Genomic DNA, 22,739 nt, shown 5'->3' with positions numbered 1-22,739 from the left:
TCCTCCAAAGGAATGCAGCACCTCACCAGCAATGGAACAAAGCTGGACGGAGAATGACTTTGACGAGTTGAGAGAAGAAGGCTTCAGATGATCAAACTACTCCGAGCTAAAGGAGGAAGTTCGAACCCATGGCAAAGAAGTTAAAAACCTTGAACAAAAATTAGACAAATGGCTAACTAGAATAACCAATGCAGAGAAGTCCTTAAAGGACCTGATGGAGCTGAAAACCAAGGAACAAGAACTACGTGATGAATGCACAAGCCTCAGTAGCCGATTCGATCAACTGGAAGAAAGGGTATCAGCGATGGAAGATCAAATGAATGAAATGAAGCGAGAAGAGAAGTTTAGAGAAAAAAGAAACAAACAAAGCCTCCAAGAAATATGGGACTATGTGAAAAGACCAAATCTACGTCTTATTGGTGTACCTGAAAGTGACGGAGAGAATGGAACCAAGTTGGAAAACACTCTGCAGGATATTATCCAGGAGAACTTACCCAATCTAGCAAGGCAGGCCAACATTCACATTCAGGAAATACAGAGAACACCACAAAGATACTCCTCGAGAAGAGCAACTCCAAGACACATAATTGTCAGATTCACCAAAGTTGAAATGAAGGAAAAAATGTTAAGGGCAGCCAGAGAGAAAGGTCAGGTTACCCACAAATGGAAGCCCATCAGACTAACAGCTGATCTCTCGGCAGAAACTCTGCAAGCCAGAAGAGAGTGGGGGCCAATATTCAACATTCTTAAAGAAAAGAATTTTCAACCCAGAATTTCATATCCAGCCAAACTAAGCTTCATAAGTGAAGGAGAAATAAAATACTTTACAGACAAGCAATTGCTGAGAGATTTTGTCACCACCAGGCCTGCCCTAAAAGAGCTCCTAAAGGAAGCACTAAACATGGAAAGGAAGAACCAGTACCAGCCACTGCAAAACCATGCCAAATTGTAAAGACCATCAAGGCTAGGAAGAAACTGCATCAACTAACGAGCAAAATAACCAGCTAACATCATAATGACAGGATCAAATTCACACATAACAATATTAACCTTAAATGTAAATGGACTAAATGCTCCAATTAAAAGACACAGACTGGCAAATTGGATAAAGAGTCAAGACCCATCAGTGTGCTGTATTCAGGAAACCCATCTCATGTGCAGAGACACACACAGGCTCAAAATAAAGGGATGGAGGAAGATCTGCCAAGCAAATGGAAAACAAAAAAAGGCAGGGGTTGCAATCCTAGTCTCTGATAAAATGGACTTTAAACCAACAACGATCAAAACAGACAAAGAAGGCCATTACATAATGGTAAAGGGATCAATTCAACAAGAAGAGCTAACTATCCTAAATATATACGCACCCAATACAGGAGCACCCAGATTCATAAGGCAAGTCCTCAGAGACCTACAAAGAGACTGAGACTCCCACACAATAATAATGGGAGACTTTAACACCCCACTGTCAACATTAGACAGATCAACGAGACAGAAAGTTAACAAGGATATCCAGGAATTGAACTCAGCTCTGCACCAAGCAGACCTAATAGACATCTACAGAACTCTCCACCCCAAATCAACAGAATATACACTCTTTTCAGCACCACACCACACATATTCCAAAATTGACCATATAGTTGGAAGTAAAGCACTCCTCAGCAAATGCAGAAGAACAGAAATTATAAGAAACTGTCTCTCAGACCACAGTGCAATCAAACTAGAACTCAGGATTAAGAAACTCACCCAAAACCACTCAACTACATGGAAACTGAACAACCTGCTCCTGAATGACTACTGAGTACATAACGAAACGAAGGCAGAAATAAAGATGTTCTTTGAAACCAACGAGAACAAAGACACAACATACCAGAATCTCTGGGACACATTCAAAGCAGTGTGTAGAGGGAAATTTATAGCACTAAATGCCCACAGGAGAAAGCAGGAAAGATCTAAAATTAACACCCTAACATCACATTAAAAGAACTAGAGAATCAAGAGCAAACACATTCAAAAGCTAGCAGAAGGCAAGAAATAACTAAGATCAGAGCAGAACTCAAGGAAATAGACACAAAAAAACCCTTCAAAAAATCAATGAATCCAGGAGGTGGTTTTTTGAAAAGATCAACAAAATTGATAGACCACTAGCAAGACTAATAAAGAAGAGAGAAGAATCAAATAGACGCAATAAAAAATGATAAAGGGGATATCGCCACCAATCCCACAGAAATACAAACTACCATCAGAGAATACTATAAACACCTCTACGCAAATAAACTAGAAAATCTAGAAGAAATGGATAAATTCCTTGACACATACACCCTCCCAAGACTAAACCAGGAAGAAGTTGAATCATTAAAAAGTCAGGAAACAACAGATGCTGGAGAGGATGTGGAGAAATAGGAACACTTTTACACTGTTGGTGGGACTGTAAACTAGTTCAACCATTGTGGAAGACAGTGTGGCGATTCCTCAGGGATGCAGAACTAGAAATACCATTTGACCTAGCCATCCCATTACTGGGTATATACCCAAAGGATTATAAATCATGCTGCTATAAAGACACATGCACACATATGTTTATTGCGGCACTATTCACAATAGCAAAGACTTGGAACCAAGCCAAATGTCCAACAATGATAGACTCAATTAAGAAAATGTGGCACATATACACCATGGAATACTATGCAGCCATAAAAATGATGAATTCATGTCCTTTGTAGGGACATGGATGAAGCTGGAAACCATCATTCTCAGCAGACTATCGCAAGGACAAAAAAACCAAACACCGCATGTTCTCACTCATAGGTGGGAATTCAACAACGAGAACCCATGAACACAGGAAGGGGAACATCACACACTGGGGCCTGTTGTGGGTTGGGGGGCAGCGGGGAGAGATAGCATTAGGAGATATACCTAATGTTAAATGATGAGTTAATGGGTGCAGCACACCAACATGGCACATGTATACATATGTAACAAACCTGCATGTTGTGCACATGTACCCTAAAACTTAAAGTATAATAAAAAAAAAAAGTTGGGGCAAAAAAACATACACCCTACCTTAAGCTTTTTGTAGCAATGATTTCTATAAATGAGACTTTTTAAGGAGACCCTACGTTAAAAGTTATTGATAATCTAAAATCAAAATTGGCATGAAGATTCTTTTGTTATTAGCTAATATTTCAGAAGTTTTAAGAAAGTAATGTAAACATTTTCAGATTTTTTACTTTTATTTATTTTTTTAAAATTATCTTCAAAGAAATTTAGTCTTCTGTCAATATTAATTTATATGAAATAGTAGCTAAACTTCTCCTTCTCAGTTTCCAGATGGAAGGTGATTAAATTTAAAATAAGAAAAAAAAAAGAAATTTTTTCAAAAAAGTATACATGGCACTTAGGAGAAAGAAGAAAACTTCCATTACTTGTGGTTTTTTAAATGCTTGCTATGTTCCCAGCAGTGCGTCAGGCATCCTAGGAGGAGTATATGGTTATCACTATTTATGAGTGAGGAAAATGAAGATCAGGGAAAATAAGTGACTGCCTAATACCAGAGCAAATGCCTTAGCCCATTTTCTGCTGCTATAACAGAATACCACATATTGGGTAATTTATAAAGAAAAGAAGTCTAGTTGGCTCACAGTTCTAGAAGCTGGGAAGTCCAAGAGCATGGTGCTGGCATCAACTCAGCATCTAATGAGGGCCTACTTAGTACTTCATAACATGGCAGAGGGCAAGAATGTGCACATGAGAACAAGACAGGAAAAGGGGGCCAAACTCCCGCAATAACAAACCCACTCCTGCATTAATCCATTCATGAGGGCAAAGCCCTCATGACCAAATCACCTCTTAAAGGCCCTACCTCTCAACACTGTTACAAGGACACAATTACATTCTGTCATGAGTTTTGGAAGGGACATCCAAACCACAGCAGCAAAGAAGTGGCTAAGCTGAAAGGTCTGAGACTGAGCTCTTTCTACTACACTAGACTTCCCCTCACTGGTTCTTTCATTCTATAAACTGTTATTATCAGCCAGACACTGTTAGGTGCTAGGGAAGTAGAGAAGAATCACCCACAGCACATCCTCCCTTCAAAGAATATACAACATGGTAAAAAAGACAGATGAATAGACTATTAGAGTTGAGAGTTTTAGATGCCATAATAAGGAAACACAAGGAGCGCAACAGGAGTGTTCAGGAGGCGCACTTGATCCAGTTCTGGCAGTTCAGGAACTGAGAAGACATATAAATTAAGTGTTAAAGGATGCAAAGAGATTATCCAAAAAAAAACCTAAGGTAGGGAGAAAGGATATTGGAAGCAGAGAACTCTACATGCAGACTAAGAGGTGACAGTGTGTGGTGGGTTCAGAAAACAGAGGAGGGGAGGGGTACAAGGACAGGAAGAGGAAGTAGTGGGAGATGAAACTGGAAAGATAAATCACGAAGTATCTATGCCATAGTAGGTACAGAATTTGGGCATAATTATTATACTAATGTGATCAGAGGCATGTACAACATTAGAAAAACACAAAGAATAAGTGCTTAGCGTCACCTAAAAGAGTCAGAGAAAGTTTCCCAGAGGAGGAAGGTGTTGAAGAATAAGAGAAGTTGACACAGCTGATAAGAAAGATAATTCTAGGCATAGAAAGCAGCACATGGAAAAGCATAGCAACAAGAAAAGTATGGCATATTTGGGAACTAGAAATAGTTCAAAGTTCTTTTGGAAAAGCAAGGAACGAGAAGATGAAACTAAAAAGAAGTAAACAGAGACCAAATGAAGACTGACTTTATGCTGTAAACTAAGTAGTTTGGACTTTACCCAAAGCAATGGAGAGCCATTGCAAGACTTTCAAGAGGGGAGCATTACTTTCATATTTTCACTGTATGAAGAACACAATCCAAGTAATAAGGAAAGGCTTTGCTGGAAGGGGATGGAGCTGGAAGCAGGAAACTAGTTAGAATCCTGTTGCAATCACTCTGATGGGCTGAAAAGAGTGGAAATGGAGACCAGGGAACATCTGAGGGAAATGTTTTGAAGTACAACCAAGGGGATCTGGCAACTAAATGGATATTGAGGCTGTAGAAGAAGGCAGAATCTGGAATGATTTCTAGAATTCTGGTGCACTTAGAACACACACACATGCACATACACTTATATGTCTTTTAGTGAGTATCTTTATCATCTGCACTAGCTTTTTAATATAGAGATTACTTATATGAGAGGTCTGCCAAGAGGCAGAGGCTTAAAAAAGATTAGATGTGCAAGAGATGTTAGGTGGGTGGGAGCCAGAAGAAGTGAGCACAGTATTCAGAGAGCAATGTAGGTCTGACAGCTATAAAAGGGGGGAAGAGGTAAAGGGGGGTATGGAATAATTGGGTAGAGAGAGTTCTAAAGTGCAGTAGAGGTCCAAGAAAACTTCGACCAAGCTGATGCAGAATCCTTGGCCAAAATTGCCTGTTAGAGGAGTCGCATGTCTCAGCAAAACAGACCTGCCTTAGTACTCCACAGTGCTCCACCACTGGCTGGGAGAAGCCTGCAGGAGATGTGGCCTCAAGGTAGTGGATCTCCAAAGGTGGAGCCATCAGCCAATTGTGCCTCCACAGCAGAGATCCGAGCGCACATTTTCAAGGCTGCCACAAAACGGGTCTAGACACAAAGATCACCTGCATCAGGACCCTCAAGATAGGATGATCCCTTTATTGTACCTGAAGCACCTGTTTCAGTGATGCAGCAATTAAATACTTGTTTCTGTGTCTATATTACGTACTAAGTAATGTTTTTGAGAACAGAACAGTGTTCAAGGAACAAGCGTCTCGTGCAGTGCTTGGTCTCGTACAGTGCTTGGTGCACAATAAGTGTTAAATAAATGTTTGTGGCAGGAAGGAATGAACTGGAATCAAGGTTAGCCAGAATCAAAATGAAGTGAACCATGTATTCATTCCTGGAATATTACAGCAACATCCAGAAGCTAGGCAGAACTCATCCCTTTCTCAAGGGGATCTGCTAGCTGGGCAATAAGGGGAGAAGCCTGAAAAGCCAAGGACAATTCAGAAATCTTTCCTCTCTGGCTATGAATACACTGTCTGGCCACAAATGGAAATTGACACCAGACAGAACATGGCCAAGAAACTCCACTCATCAACTCCTGAAAATATGTATTTCAGAGTTAACCTGGAAATCTTGCTCAGACCGTTGGCCAAGCTCCACCAAGTCACAATGACAATTTAATGATAGTGGGGCTAACAAAATTTACTCACTCTACAAGCTCAAATGTGATGAAAACAAGTCAGTTCTTTATCTATCAGTAATATGGTTTTTCTCCTGAACCCTCACTTGCTGGTTGTGGAGGTGTTTAATCCAATGGGATAATGCAAACTGTGCAGACCAAAGGAAATTTTATTCCCATCATTTTAGGAATTAACATATAAATCCCAGAACAACCCTAATGTCAATTTCTGGTTACATATGACCAAATGTCCAGTAATGTAATGGACATTCATGCTATGTCCAAATATACTCCTTTTTATTATGTCAAAGTATGCTCCTTTTCACAAAATAACAACAACGACAGCAGTTTTATTGTGTGTTTGTTCCATGTAGAACTCTAAGCACTTTCCATGTGTTAATTCACTCATTCCTTCCAACAACTTTATCCCAACACACATACACACACACACACAAATTACTATTTCTATTTTACAGGTGAAGAAAGTTAAATAGAGACTGGTTAAGAAGTTTCCCCAAGGTCACCCAGTTCAAAAGGGCCAAAGCCAGATTTAAACACAGATTGTCTAATTTCAGGGTCTACATTCTTAGCCACAACAGTCCACTTCTGAGAGTCCCATTAGGGCTAGAAATACACATTTCTGAATAATGCCATGTGTATTAACTGAATATGTTTACAAATTTGAGAATTCTTCAGGATATTAAGCAATATCTTTTCACTGACATGTCAAAATTGTAAATAACAGGAAGTAAATCAATGCCTATATACTTCTATTTAAATAAAAGTGATTAAACTTACAAAATTCACTTATATTACATTTGATAAAACTGTAATTTTAAAACCAGGTAGGCATCTTGGTCAAAAATAAAAACAAAACTACTTGGTCTTTTGCCCAATCTACAAAATAATTACTTGAAAATGTACTTTAGCAAAATGATCATGAAATGCAAGATTGAATTGGAATCTAGAATCTAAAGGTCTTGATTTACTTTCCACTGTTTTCATCATCACACAATGTGTTTGTGGGAACTGGAATCATATGGAAATTGCTGTTGCTGCACAATCCAACATTAGCGCAATAATAGCCTTCACTTACTGAGTACTGTACACAACACACTGTGCTAAAATGGCCAGTAGGCATCAGAAGAGGGAATCAGACAGGTAATTAAAGTAACTCACCGGAGGCCAAAAATCTTGGCCAGAATCAGAATTCAAACCCACATCTATAGGACTGCAAAGCTTTTGCTCTTTCCTTCAAGTCTACTATGTAATTTTATGTTTATCACTGTTAGTATCTAATTTAAGTTGAAACTAGTAATCAGACTCATTATGTCGAGCTGATGATTATTAAAATACAGCACCATATGTTTATAGTGAGAGTGTTCTTACGACATGGTCATTTCCAAGACTACTACTCCTGCACCCTCCCCACCTCCACAACCACCATACAGAGAGAGGCCGTGAGAAGCGTGGCTTTCACCTTGGAACAAGTGCCCAGGGACCAGGGGCAAAGCAGTCAGTGTTTCTCTCCTAGTGATGTTATGGAACTGGTAACATAGGAAGGTCAGGAAGAGTCCTGTAGTCTTGAGCCAGGCCAAAAGGCTCAAGGGCTCCACCCCATGCCCTCTGTTACTCTAAGAGAAAATGGGTCCCTTGGATCCAGGCTTCAGATGACCAGACTCACACCGGAGCATCACTACAAATGTCTGCTTCAGCTTACTGTTCCCCAGAATGAGAATAAATGAGTGGCCAGCAGGATAAAACATTGTCATTACTTCGCCAATCATCTTAGCCATCTTGGTTTTTGGTAGGAAATTACCAAATGATGCAATTAAGAAAGCAAGAAAGTAAAGTAAGAAGAGAAAGAAGAAGGAAAGGATGATTCTGATGGCCCTCTTGTGGGCCTCAGTGGTTGGATCTCTGGAGCTTGTCCCATTTTGCAGCATCTGCCGTGTGTGCCTCCCCAGGGAGAAGATGAGCAAAGAGTAGGAGGCCAGGGACACAATTAAGGGAGGCAGGTACCACAGAGTCCCAAGAACATGGATCAGATAATACTCACTCCTCTTCTTTCTGAAGTGTTCAGTCACATTCCTGGTGGCCTCAATTCCCCTAAAGACAGAATAGAGCTTAAACTCATTGATCAGAGATGCGGTACTACCACAGGATAAGAGCAGTGCACCCAACAGCATCCATACCATCACCCTAGAAACTCTCCACTTGAGCCAGAGGAATGTGGGGTGAGAGAAACTGGCGATTTTCAGGCAGTAGAGGACACCAAGACAGGTGGCAAGCCAAATGCTCAGATGGTTTGTAAATGTCCAGGAAACATCAATAATTTGCATTATTATCCCTGAATCATGTGTGTTGGGAGAGAATTCTATTAAAAAACTATCAGTCAAGATAATACACAGCAGAATGATCCTCAAGAGTGCCAGGGTGGTGATGATGAAGTCAGACAAAGACATTCTCTTGGTCTTGAACCAGCTGCTACCATTGACCAACTCAATGAAACAATTGACCAGAATTCCCAGTGTGAACTGAGTGCCAGACAGAATCAGGAACACCCCCTCGGTGAGTCCCATCGTGTCAGCAATTAGGCAGCCCTGATCTTTGTTCTTTCTGTTGATACGTAGAATCTCCTCACTGATTTGATATTTTTCTCGTTAATCTACTCCTCTACCTGTTGCTTCACTGTACCTGTCTCGTCTCTGCCCAATTTAGTCTGTCGTAGAGCACAATTTAGGAAATCCTCTCTGGCTCTTTCAGGTTAGTCTGTCCTCTTCACAGATGATATGGATTGTCATATTCCATCTATGAACCTAAACTTTGCAGCTCTTTGCTAAAATGCAAATGAGTAGTGTCCAGTGTCACATAGAGAAGGAAGAGATCTAGGTCACAAAGATGATGGAGGACTTGGACTCAGTTTCAAAGGCTGTAGGGCTCTGAGTTACCCAAAACAGAAAGATGAGCGGCACCAAATGGAGGAGGCTCAGAATTACTCAGAAGAGTAAAAAGTCTCATTCCTCAGGAGGGAGGACTCAGAGATACAGAAAAGGAATTCCACTAGGAGCCACTATCCACCTGGAGTGAGGTTTAAGTGCATAAAATTGTAAAAGTTCAGTGCCATTGATCACGGATTAGAATTAAAAGGCATGCCCCTTGGAGCCTGGCTTACATGCAGAGAGATGGCCGTAAGCTATAAGCTAGCAAGAGAAGCCTCACCAGAAAGTGGCCAAGCTTACATCCCGATCTTGGACTTGCAGTGGGAAGTCTCAGACCCACTCTGGATTGCTAGTCTGCTATAATACTGTCCAGGGAGGCATAAGAACAATACTTCTGTTCTTAACCTAAGAGCTCCTCTATTTAACAAGGGGCTATTAAGGATCTTCATTCAGGACTATATGCAGAATTAAGCAGTACGTAGTTTATATTAAAGTATGCTTATGTTGACTCTTTTTAAAGCTAATTGCTAAGGTTTGTATACTTTGTATGTCCTACTCCCTTCCCTAAATTTAATTAGATATTAGTTTAAAACCTAAAGGATTGTGGGAATAAAGAAAAGATTTTACTTCTACTTGCCGTGAAAGGTCATGTAAGAGAAAGATAAGAGTAAAGAGTTGCTCATGTATATGGAGATAAAGTCAACAATATATGAATAAGAAAGAATTAGGTTTAAGTACACAACACAAGTAAGTTGCTTAGAGGAGACGTATATTTTTGTCTCCCAAAGCAGTCCAGAGGCAAACTGTCCAGGCTGGTATGGTGGTTGCATGGTGATTGCAGATCCCAGCTTCTTCTATCTTCCATTCTGAAGATTGCCTCATGGTCCAAGATGGCAACTGGAAATCCAGCCATGAAATGTCCACATTTCAGACAAAAAAGAATATGCTGTAGGACAAGAGTCTGGGGAAGCACACAGGATATGCCTCCCAAGAGTAACTCATATAGAAAGTTCCCTGAGAGCATCACCAAGTGACTTCTGCCTATAGCCCCTTGGCAACCCCTAACTGAAAAGAACAGGAATGCAGTACATGTGCTGTGCACCCTGTCACATCTGGGTTCTATAAATACAGAAGGGACAATAGATACTGGGTAGTGCATTAATCATGTTTATTTTCTGTATTTTATGCTTTGACACTTTTGGGCCTTGCAGACCCAGAGAGGGCATGCCTCCCAAGGTTAGCTAATTCCTGGAGTTAGCAAACTTGCCTGAGAAAACTCCTTTGATAAGCAAACCAGCCAATCCTGAATCCACACTGCCCCTCCCATCTACCTCCTTTGCTTAGGAGGTAGAAAACGAGCCCAGGACACTATGACCTTGCCTTCAATCACCCCAGGGCCAGGCACCTGATAACTAGGTACCATCTTGAGAACCTGCAGCCTGCTGAAATTATTCAAACTACCCAATCCTAAACTTGCTTAGCTTTCCACTGGTGCCTTACTCATTGCTTCCCTATGAAAAACACAACAAAGGCTCTGGCTTATGTTTTCCCCTCTCCTTCTTCCTCCTGACCAACTCCAGTGCATCCCTGAGTGGCCTTGCATGGCATAGCATCCCACCTCCTATTGGGAACTGAGAAATAAAAGACTCTTCTTTCAAAGCAGTTGTCTGTGTGACATGATTAAAGCAGTTGTCTCCTACCATACATGATTAAGGCAAGTCCCAGGTACATCTTAAAACAGGTAGGCAAGTGGAAATCTTTTCCACAATATGGTTTTCTATAACAGAAAGCTAGAATCTACAATAGAAAGCTAGAATGCTTTAAAGTTATCTCACAGCCAGGCATGGTAGCTCATGCTTATCATCCCAGCGACCCAGGAGGCCAAGGTGAGAGCATCACTTGCAACCATGAGTTTGAGGCTGCAGTGAGCTATGATCGCACCACTGCACTCCAGCCTGGGCGACACAGCGAGACTCCAACATACATACATATGTTATAAATAAAGGATAAATAAATAAAATTTAAAAATAAAAAACAAAAAAGTTATCTCATAAACCATTTATAATGTGTTTAGCAGAAGAAAAAGAATAATCACTCCTGTCTCAACTTCTCCTCGGAGCTCCAGACTAATATAATTAATACCCTGCCAAGGAGCCATTAGAAAGTCTACAGATAAACCATATTCAAAACTAAGCTCATTATCTTTCCCCCTCTCAACTCTGCTCCCACATCCATGTTCCATAAACTCAGAAATGAAGTGCTACTATCCACACATCTCCATGCAGGAACCTCAGAACCACCTCTGAATTGCATTTCCTCTTAGCAATAGTGGTTGTGTCACCACTAGATCTTGGGCAGAAGCTATAAGTGATTCTCTGCAGTATCTCTAACACAGAGCCTAGCACAGGGTCCGGCACAAAATTGGTACACAATTACTATTTGTCAAATCAACTTGAATCCCAAACGCCCCTCAAGTCACCTCTCATCCCCATTCTTGCTAACCTTTCTAGGCTTATTAGAGCTTCCTAACTGCCTCTAGGCTTTCTCCTTCTAGCCCTTCACTGTGTCTTTGTTGTTCTTCTAACGCACAATTCTGATAAGATGTCCTTGTTTTCAAACCTTCTATTGCTCCCCATTGCCAAAGTTCTCTGAAAGCTTTCAAGGCCCTTTACTATCTAGCCCCAACCCACTTTCCATGCCTCACCTTTGTTTCATAAACTTTTGTTTCTGGATCTTTGCTCATGCTGTTTCCTCTGCTGAAAGCTCACCTATCCATTCTCTTCTAAGCTACTCCTCACACCCTATCACACTTAGCTACAAAAGTTTCTGCTTATCCTCCCTAACCCCTCATAAGCTTAATTGTGAATTCCTTCAGTGCAGGAATCCTGTTATATACATCCCTACATTCAGGTCCTATATGGGTGCATGACATATAGAAGATGCCCAACTGAACCTTATATTTAAGAGAAGGAGAGCATAATGGTTTGGAAAATGTGCAGCCTGACCATGTGGTAGAAAAGAAAAACCAACTTTCTGAGGAGGAATTCAAGCTGGCTGAAGAAATTTGCATAAGTAACACGGAGCCGAATGTTAATAGTCAAGACTATGGGGAAAATGTCTCTAGGGCATGTCAAAGACCTTCTTGGCAGCCCCTCCTATCACAGGCCCAGAGGTCTTGGAGAGAAAAATGGTTTCCTGGGCCAGACCCAGGGCCCAACTGCTCTGTGCAATCTCGGGACTTGGTTCCATGCATCCCAGTGGATCCAGCACCAGCCACGGCTAAAAGGAGCCCTCAAGGAGAACTTCTGCTATGGCAGTGTGGAAGGAAAATGTGGAGTTGTAGCCCCTGCACAGGGTCCCCACTGGGGCATTGCCTAGTGGAGCTGTGAGAAGGGGGCACCCATCCTCCAGACCCCAGAAAGGTAGATCCACTGACAGCTTGTACCAAGTGCCTAGAAATGCTGCAGGCATTCAACACCAGCCCATGAAAGTGGACACAGGGGCTGTACCTTGCTGAGCCACAGGAACGCAGGGGCAGCTGCCCAAGACCAAGATTGTGGGAGCCCACCTCTTGCATCAGCATGCCCTGGGGTGGCCTACATGTGAGACGTGGAATCAAAGGAGATGATTTCAGAGCTTTAAGATTTAATGACTGCTCTGCCGGGTTTTCAGACTTGCATGAGGCCTGTAGCCCCTTTATTTTGGTCAATTTCTCCCATTTGGACTGGAAACATTTGCCCAATGCCTGTACCCTCATGGTATCTTAGAAGTAACTAATTTTATTTTACAGGCTCATAGGTGGAAGGGACTTGGCTTGTCTTAGATGAGACTTTGGACTTGGACTTTTGAGTTAATGCTGGAATGAGTTAAGACTTTGGGGGACTGTTGAGAAGGTATGATTGGTTTTTAAATGTGAAAAGGACATGAGATTTGGGAGGGGCTGGGGCAGGATGATATGGTTTGGTTATGTCCCCACCCAAATCTCATCTCAAATTGTAATCCCCACGTGTCAAGGTAGGGACCTGGTAGGTGACTGGATCATGGGGGTGGTTTCCCCCGTGCTGTTGTCCTGATAGTGAGGGAATTCTCCCCAGATCTGATGGTTTTAAAAGTAGCAGTTTCCCCTGTGCCCTCTCTCTCCTGCTGCCTTGTGAAGAAGGTGCCTGCTTCCCCTTCACCTTTTGCCACGACCATAAATTTCCTGAAGCCTCCCCAGCCATGCGGAACTGTGAGTTAATTAAACCTCTCTTGTTTATAAATTACCCAGTCTCAGGTAGTATCTTCATAGCAGTGTGAAAACAGACAAATACAGTTGGTTGTGGCAATCTGTGGATACGGAGGGCCAGTGGAGAATGAATGCAAGTGGAGGCAGGCATTGGGCAGAAAGCAAAATGCAAAGTTCACATACCTGAGTTCAACCTCCAGGTGTGCATCTTGGAAGATGCATGACTTTGACAAGTTATTTAACCTCTCCCAGTTTTGGGTTTCCTCACCTGTAAAATGGGATTATTGTACCTTCTTCTTAGGATAATGGCTAAATGAGACAATGATAAAAAGTACTTATCTTAGCTCGGTACATAGTAACCAGAAGAGAAATGACAGTCATTAATATGATTATTGTTACATCTTTAAGAGATTTCCCTGTAATTCATTAACCTTGGACTTGCCTCTCATTTTCCACAATGATTTTCTTGCTGTTACTCCCACAAATCTTCACAGAATATTATGCAAACTCTAACAGAAAAATAGCAAGGTGATCCTGCCCTCATTTTCTTTTCAAGTCCCACCTAACCGAATGACAAACATTTATCAATCTCCATGTCACTGTGTGAGGCTGAGTTAGATTGGGGAAAAAGGGTGGTTTTAGTAAAAGAAAACCCTGCCTCCAAGAATTGCCATGATCTCATTAGGGAACAAAGGGAAAACAGCACTAATTTCTCCTAACTTGGCTGCAAAAGTTAGGCTGTAATCCACATTGCAATGACAAGTAATTCCTAAAGAAATGTATACTCTATTGCCAAAACTGCCACAGAAATATATCTTTGGTGTTTTTGGATCATCTTTGAATAAAATGTCCAGTGTGTTTTAAGAAATGATTGATTCTTTGAGAACTGTAAAGGCAGCAAACAGTAGATCTCATATAGGTTGGTTTTTTTGTTTGTTTGTTCGTTTTGTTTTTGAGATGGAGTCTGGCTCTGCTGCCCAGGCTGGAGTGCAGTGGCATGATCTCGGCTCACTGCAAGCTCCGCCTCCCAGGTTCACGCCATTCTCCTGCCTCAGCCTCCCCAGTAGCTGGGACTACAGGCGCCCACCACCACACCCAGCTAATTTTTTGTATTTTCAGTAGAGACGGGGTTTCACCATGTTAGCCAGGATGGTCTCGATCTCCCGACCTCGTGATCCACCTGCCTTGGCCTCCCAAAGTGCTGGGATTACAGGCATGAGCCACTGCGCCTGGCTAGGTTGGTATTCAAAGTAAATCATTTTGGGCTGTGTACATGTATTAACAGATGAATGAATTATAAAAGCATGAGATGCTAAAATACAGATAGTGGGGGAAAATATATAAAAGATTTTCTCATTCATATCCAGTAAAGTGGTACTCACTAAAAATGAATGAGTAAATTAGTCTGGCTCAGAAATAATGGATTTTTTTCCCCAAATAAAAAGTTTTATTTTTTTATTATAAAAGTAATATGTTCAATGCTAAAATATATATTTAAAAAACTGTAAAGAAACAAGGAAAATCACGCATAATCACCCTCTCTAGAGATAACATCCTCATGTTTCTCCCTCCAGACGTTAAGCCTATCTTCATTACAACTTCTTTTTCAAAAATGGGATACCCCAGACACACTGCTCGAAACTTTTTCTCCCATTCTTCTAGGTATACTATTCATCTTACCATTTAACAGGAAACCTCCAAATCGAGGTCACAGTGCAGTTTTCTGAGGTTTATTCCCTGACACTATCACATCAAAAAGGGAAATGCAAGACCCAAAACTTGGGTTAGAAGACCCCTAGTCTTTTACTGCTATTTACTGCTATCATATTTCCAAATGCGCTCTTCCTAGACCAGCTAGGGAGCAGGAGAAAGTTTCTCAGCAGATGGGGCTTCCCAAGGGTAGGCAAAGTTTCCCTAACAAGTCTGACTGACTTGAGGCGAGAATCATTCTGCTAGAATCATACGCATGCTGAGGACTGCATGCTACACACCTAAGTCTGATAAAGCACCACTGCTTCAGCTCCCCAGCCTTTCAGAGGCATGGAGAGAAGAGGCAACCTCCAGGGGAGAGTTTAAAGCAGAGCCCCTCGGCTCACAGTGATCCAGCACAGCATCCTCTTCCACCCCAGCATTCAGGGCTGAGAAACTGCTCCAGGTTGGTAATTAAGCTCTTCTGTTCACCATGTCATTTTCCCAAAGCAGAGATTTATTACCCTGCTTAAACAGGACTGTTAATCTGCATAATTTCTCACAACACTTAAGGAGTATAAAAGCTGCTGTGCTGATGGAAGAAAGAGTTGCTCAAAAGATAAATTTTATACACTGCCCAATTTTGCTTAAGGAATGTGGCATGAAGGAATAAAGACTACATCACCAGGCAGTTTTAATGTGTGAACTTAAGAGAGCAGAGTTAATATGCTGATTAACTGTCCCAGCTGCAGGAAAAAGAAAGATGGCTGGCAGGAGAAAACAGCAATGAATTTTCTACCGTTCCTGAGCAAGGAGAGGATAAAGCTAAAAAATTCCATCTTTCCTCAACCAAAATGCATTGTAGGTATAAAAAAAGCTACTCAAGTGTGCAGAAAATATCTTAAAACAAAAAAGTCACAGACCTATAACATAGCTTGGGAATTCTGAACCTAATAAAGTCCAGTATGACCTAAGCTACAGTTAGCACTGTACTCGTACTCTCAGGCAGAGAGGACAGAACATGTAGGCTGGGGAGCAAATATATAGGCTGGGTCAGAGGCCAAACTGGAGACAGAGTGGCCTAGACAGTACGAGAGACTTCTACCATTTGAACAAAACAACCTGCACAGTGGCAGCCAACCTCTGGGATACAGCAGCAAACTGGCAGGCAGACCTCGGGAGGGCTGATGTAAACTTTAAAGAGCAAAAGATGCACTGAAAAACTGAGTTACTATTTCACCTTTATTGGTAAATTATTAGTATTCTAAAATTTCCTGAATCTTGTAACAAAAAGTAAGATTACATGATGTACATAATGATTCATGTGGAAAAATAAAAGGAAAATGTAGGACCTAAGGCTCTAAGGGAGGCACTGACAGAGGTTGTTAAGAGGATCCTCTTCTAAAACCTTCCCCAAGAGTTCTGAAGAAGACTCTAAAAGGATAGATAAGAGGGGCAGAGAAAGATAGAATAGAACCACAGCTCCTATGGCATCACCTGGAGATGAACGATTTCATCTCTAGTTATATTTCAGGTCCTTATTGCTGGTAAACTATGTTTCATCAATGCTACTAATGAAACTGTCCAAAAACAAAAGATATGAAGAAGGTAGGTTAGTCTTAAAGATGTTTAGGTTAGACACTAACCACTGCTCAGCAACCCCCTTCAATTTGAACTGAAGCTTAGAATCCCATTGGGATGATTCATCTATCAATGCCCCATCCACAGGTGTGGACGGGCAGGCCACCCCTTCACCTGGTGCCCAACGTGGGTGCTTTTCTCTAGGGTGAAGGTACGCTCGAGCGTGGTCATTGAGGACAAGTCAACGAGAGATTCCCAAGTACGTCTACAGTCAGCCTTGCGGTAAGCTTGCGCGCTTGGGAAAAGCCAGGGTAACAATGGGGCAAACTAAAAGTAAATATGCCTCTCATCTCAATTCTATTAAAATTCTTTAAAAAAAAGGGGGGGAGTTAGAGTTTCTACAAAAAAATCTAATCACACTATTTCAAACAATAGAAAATTTTGCCTATGGTTTCTAGAACAGGGAACTTTATATCTAAAAGATTGGGAAAAAATTGGCAAAGAATTAAAACAAGCAAGTAGGGAGGGTAAAATCATCCCACTTACAGTATGGAATGATTGGGTCATTATTAAAGTAGCTTTAGAACCGTTTCAAACAGAAGAAGATAGTGTTTCAGTTTCTGATGCCCCTGAAAGCTGTGTAATAGATTGTAAAGAAGAGGCAGGGATAAAATCCCAGAAAGGAACGGAAAGTTTACATTGTGAGTATGTAGCAGAGCCAGTAATGGCTCAGTCAATGCAAAATGTTGACTATAATCAATTACAGGAGGTGATATATCCTGAAACGTTAAAATTAGAAGAAAAAGGTCCAGAATTAGCAGGGCCATCAGAGTCTAAACCACGAGGGCCAACTCCTCTTCCAGCAGTTCAGATGCCTGTAACATTACAACCTCAAATGCAGGTTAGACAAGTACAAACCCCAAGAGAATATCAAATAGAGAAAGATAGAGTCTCTGTCACGGCAATGCAAATCCAAATACAGTATCCACAATATCAGCCGGTAGAAAATAAGACCCAACTGCCAGTAGCCTATCAATACTGGCCGCCAACCGAACTTAAGTGTCGGCCACCCCCGGACAATCAGTATGGACAGCCAGGAATGTTCCCAGCACCACAGCACAGGGCGCCATACCCTCAGCCGCCCACTATGAGACTTAATCCTACAGCACCACCTAGTGAGCAGGGTAGTGTATTACGTAAAATTATTGATGAGGCAAGAAAACAAAGAGATATTGAGGCATGGCAATTCCCAGTAATATTAGAACCAATACCACCTGGAGAAGGGGCCCAAGAGGGAGAGCCTCCCCTAGCTGAGGGCAGATATGAGTCTTTTTCTATAAAAATGCTAAAAGATATGAAAGAAGGAGTAAAACAGTATGGACCCAACTCCCCTTATATGAGGACATTATTAGATTCCATTGCTCATGGACATAGACTCATTCCTTATGATTGGGAGGTTCTGGCCAAATCGTCTCTCTCACCCTCTCAATTTTAACAATTTAAGACTTGGTGGATTGACGGGGCACAACAACAGGTCGGTCTGAAGAAATAGGGCTGCCAATCCTCCAGTTAACATAGATGCAGATCAACTATTAGAACAGGTCAAAATTGAAGCACTACTAGTCAACAAGCGTTAATGCAAAATGAGGCCATTGAGCAAGTTAGAGCTATCTGCCTTAGGGCCTCGGAAAAAATCCAAGACCCAGGAACCGCCTGCCCCTCATTCAATACAATAAGACAAGGCTCTAAAGAGCCCTACCCTGATTTTGTGGCAAGGCTCCAAGATGTTGCTCAAAAGTCAATTACCGGCCGGGCGCGGTGGCTCACGCCTGTAATCCCAGCACTTTGGGAGGCCGAGGCGGGCGGATCACGAGGTCAGGAGATCGAGACCATCCTGGCTAACACGGTGAAACCCCGTCTCTACTAAAAATACAAAAAATTAGCCGGGCGTGGTAGTGGGCGCCTGTAGTCCCAGCTACTCGGGAGGCTGAGGCAGGAGAATGGCGTGAACCCGGGAGGTGGAGCTTGCAGTGAGCCGAGCTCGCGCCACTGCACTCCAGCCTGGGCGACAAAGCAAGACTCCGTCTCAAAAAAAAAAAAAGTCAATTACCGATGAGAATGCTTGTAAGGTCATAGTGGAGTTGATGGCATATGAAAACGCCAATCCTGAGTGTCAATCAGCCATTAAGCCATTAAAAGGTAAGGTTCCCACAGGATCAGATGTAATCTGAGTACGTAAAAGCCCGTGATGGAGGAGGAGCTATGCATAAAGCTATGTTTATGGCTCAAGCAATAATGAGAGTTGCTTTAGGAAGACAAGTTAGAACATTTGGGGGGAAATGTTATAATTGTGGTCAAGTTGGTCATCTAAACAAGAATTGCCCAGTCTCAAATAAACAAAATATAACTATTCAAGCTACTACAACAACAGATAAAGAGCCACCTGACTTATGTCCAAGATGTCAAAAAGGAAAACACTGGGCTAGTCAATGTCATTCTAAATTTGATAGAAATGGGCAACCATTGTCGGGAAATGAGAAGAGGGGCCCGCCTCAGGCCCCACAACAAACTGGGGCATTCCCAATTCAGCCCTTTGCTCCTCAGGGATTTCAGGGACAACAACCCCCACTGTCCCAAGTGCCTCAGGGAATGAGCCAGTTACCACAATACAACAATTGTCCCCCACCACAAGTGGCAGCGCAGCAGTAGATTTATGTACTATACAAGCAGTCTCTCTGCTTCCAGGGGAACCCCCACAAAAAACCCCCACAGGGATATATGGCCCACTGCCTGAAGGGACTGTAGGACTAATCTTAGGAAGCGCAAGCCTAAATCTAAAGGGAGTTCAAATTCATACTGGTGTAGTTGATTCAGACTATAAAGGCAAAATTCAATTGGTTATTAGCTCTTCAATTCCTTGGAGTGCCAGTCCAGGAGACAGGATTGCTCAATTATTACTCCTGCCTTATATTACGGTTGGAAACAGATAAAAACAGGAGGGTTTGGAAGCACTGATCTGACAGGAAAGGCCGCATATTGGGCAAGTCAGGTCTCAGACAGCAGACCTGTGTGTAAGGCCATTATTCAAGGAAAACAGTTTGAAGGGTTAGTAGACACTAGAGCAGATGTCTCTATCATTGCTTTAAATCAGTGGCCAAAAAATTGGCCTAAACAAAAGGCTGTTACAGGACTTCTCGGCATAGGAACAGCCTCAGAAGTGCATCAAAGTACTATGATTTTACACTGTTTAGGGCCAGATAATCAAGAAAGTACTGTTCAGCCAATGATTACTTCAATTCCTGTTAATATGTGGGGTCGAGATTTATTACAACAATGGGGTGCGGAAATCACTATGCCCGCTCCATTATACAGCCCCACGAGTCAAAAAATCATGACTAAGATGGTATATATACCAGGAAAGGGACTAGGAAAAAATGAAAATGGCATTAAAGTTCCAGTTGAGACTGAAAGAAATCAAGAAAGAAAAGGAATAGGGTATCCTTTTTAGGGGTGGCCACTGTAGAGCCTCCTAAACTTACCATTCCATTAAGTTGGAAAACAGAAAAACCCGTATTGGTAAATCAGTGGCCGATACCAAAATAAAAACTGGAGGCTTTACATTTATTAGCAAATGAACAATTAGAAAAGGGACATATTGAGCCTTCATTCTCGCCTTGGAATTCTCCTGTGTTTGTAATTCAGAAAAAATCCAGCAGACGGCGTGTGTTAACGGACTTAAGGGCCATAAATGCTGTAATTCAACCCATGCGACCTATCCAAACCGGGTTGCCCTCTCCGGCCATGATTCCAAAAGCCAGGCCTTTAATTATAATTGATCTGAAGGACTACGTTTTTACCATTCCTCTGGCGAAGCAGGATTGTGAAAAATTTGCCTTTACTATACCAGCCATAAATAATAACCAGCCACCAGGTTTCAGTGGAAAGTGTTACCTCAGGGAATGCTTAATAGTCCAACTATTTGTCAGACTTTCATAGGTCGAGCTCTTCAACCAGTTAGAGACAAGTTTTCAGACTGTTATATCATTCATTATGCTGATGATATTTTATGTGCTGCAGAAATGAGACAAATTAATTGACTTACACATTTCTGTAAGCAGAGGTTGCCAACGCAGGACTGGCAATAGCATCTGATAAGATTCAAACCTCTACTCCTTTTCATTATGTAGGGATGCAGATAGAAAATAGAAAAATTAAGCCACAAAAAATAGAAATAAAAAAGACATTAAAAACATTAAATGATTTTCAAAAATTGCTAGGCGATATTAATTGGATTCGGCCAACTTTAGGCATTCCTACTTATGCCATGTCAAATTTGCTCTCTATCTTAAGAGGAGACCCAGACTTAAAAGAATATTAACCCCAGAGGCAACAAAAGAAATTAAATTAGTGGAAGAAAAAATTCAGTCAGCACAAATAAATAGAATAGATCCCTTAGCCCCAGGTTGGGCACCAGATGAAGGGGTGGCCTGCCCCTCCACACCTGTGGCTGTTTCTCGTCAGGTGGAACAAGAGACTTGAGAAAACAAAGAGACACAGAGACAAAGTATAGAGAAAGAAAAGTGGGCCCAGGGGACCAGCGCTCAGCATACGGAGGACCCGTGCCAGCACCGGTCTCTGAGTTCCCTCAGTATTTATTGATCATTACCTCTACCATCTCGGAGAGGGGGATGTGGCAGGACAACAGGGTAATAGTGGAGAGAGGGTCAGCAGCAAAACATGTGAACAAATGTCTCTGCATCATAAATAAGGTAAAGAAAAAGGTGCTGTGCTTTTGATGTGCACATACGTAAACATCTCAATGCCTTAAAGAGCAGTATTGCCGCCAGCATGTCTCACCTCCAGCCCTAAGGCGGTTTTCTCCTATCTCAGTAGATGGAATATACAATCAGGTTTTACACTGAGACATTCCATTGCCCAGGGACGAGCAGGAGACAGATGCCTTCCTCTTATCTCAACTGCAAAGAGGCCTTCTTCTTTTACTAATCCTCCTCAGCACAGACCCTTTACAGGTGGCGGGCTGGGGGACGGTCAGGTCTTTCCCTTCCCACGAGGCCATATTTCAGACTATCACATGGGGAGAAACCTTGGACAATACCTGGCTTTCCTAGGCAGAGGTCCCTGTGGCCTTCTGCAGTGTTTTGTGTCTCTTGGTAATTGAGATTAAGGAGTGGTGATGACTTTTAACAAGCATTCTGCCTTCAAGCATTTGTTTAACAAAGCACATCCTACATAGCCCTAAATCCATTAAACCTTGAGTCGACACAGCACTTGTTTCTACGAGCACAGGGTTGGGGGTAGGGTTACAGATTAACAGCATCTCAAGGCAAAAGAATTTTTCTTAGTACAGAACAAAATGGAGTCTCTCATGTCTACTTCTTTCTACATAGACACCGTAACAGTCTGATCTCTCTTTCTTTTCCCCACAGATAACAGGGGCAGAGAAAGAACAGAACTACAGCTCCTGTGGCATCACCTGGAGATGAACGATTTCATCTCTAATTATTCAGGTCCTTATTGCTGGCAAACTATGTTTCATCAATGCTACTAATGAAACTGTCCGAAAACAAAAGATATGAAGAAGGTAGGTTAGTCTTAAAGATGTTTAGGTTAGACACTAACCACTGCTCAGCAACCCCCTTCAATTTGAGCTGAAGCTTAGAATCCCATTGGGATGATTCATCTATCAATGCTTACTGAGTGGCTATTCTATGTAAAGCACGGTTTAAAGTGCAGACAAACAGAAGATTCAGTCCTTGCCTTCATGTCTACAGAGCAAAACGTTAAGAAAATCAATATTTACAAATATGGGATAAATGTCTCACATACAGTGATGCTCAGTAAATTCACTGATTGGACAAATCAATATTGTAATAGAAGTGTATACAAAAACCAGGAGACCTTCCCAAAGCATATTTATCCCTTTGCCATAACACAAATGAGCCTGAAAGTTTACTATTTTGTATACCTGTACATAGAAACCACCCCTAGAGGAATAAACAACTAGTAAATGCCATAACAGATAGTAGCTACCAAGATTATACCACAAAAAGGAGAGCG

At 41.8% G+C, this 22,739-nt stretch overlaps 1 protein-coding gene across 1 annotated transcript; it reads right to left on the bottom strand.

Moving 5' to 3' along the window:
• Positions 1 to 1,523: 1,523 nt before the first annotated feature.
• TAS2R3 (taste 2 receptor member 3) lies at positions 1,524 to 22,686 on the bottom strand. The gene has a single exon (XM_055346433.2). It carries the CDS (start codon positions 8,804 to 8,806, stop codon positions 7,859 to 7,861), a length of 948 nt encoding a protein of 315 aa, XP_055202408.1. The 5' UTR covers positions 8,807 to 22,686; the 3' UTR covers positions 1,524 to 7,858.
• Positions 22,687 to 22,739: the final 53 nt, after the last annotated feature.

Source organism: Gorilla gorilla, chromosome 6 (assembly GCF_029281585.2).
Source record: "Gorilla gorilla gorilla isolate KB3781 chromosome 6, NHGRI_mGorGor1-v2.1_pri, whole genome shotgun sequence".
NCBI lineage: Eukaryota > Metazoa > Chordata > Mammalia > Primates > Hominidae > Gorilla > Gorilla gorilla.
The sequence above is the reverse complement of the archived record's forward strand: the minus strand, read 5'-3'. Positions and strand labels throughout refer to the sequence as shown.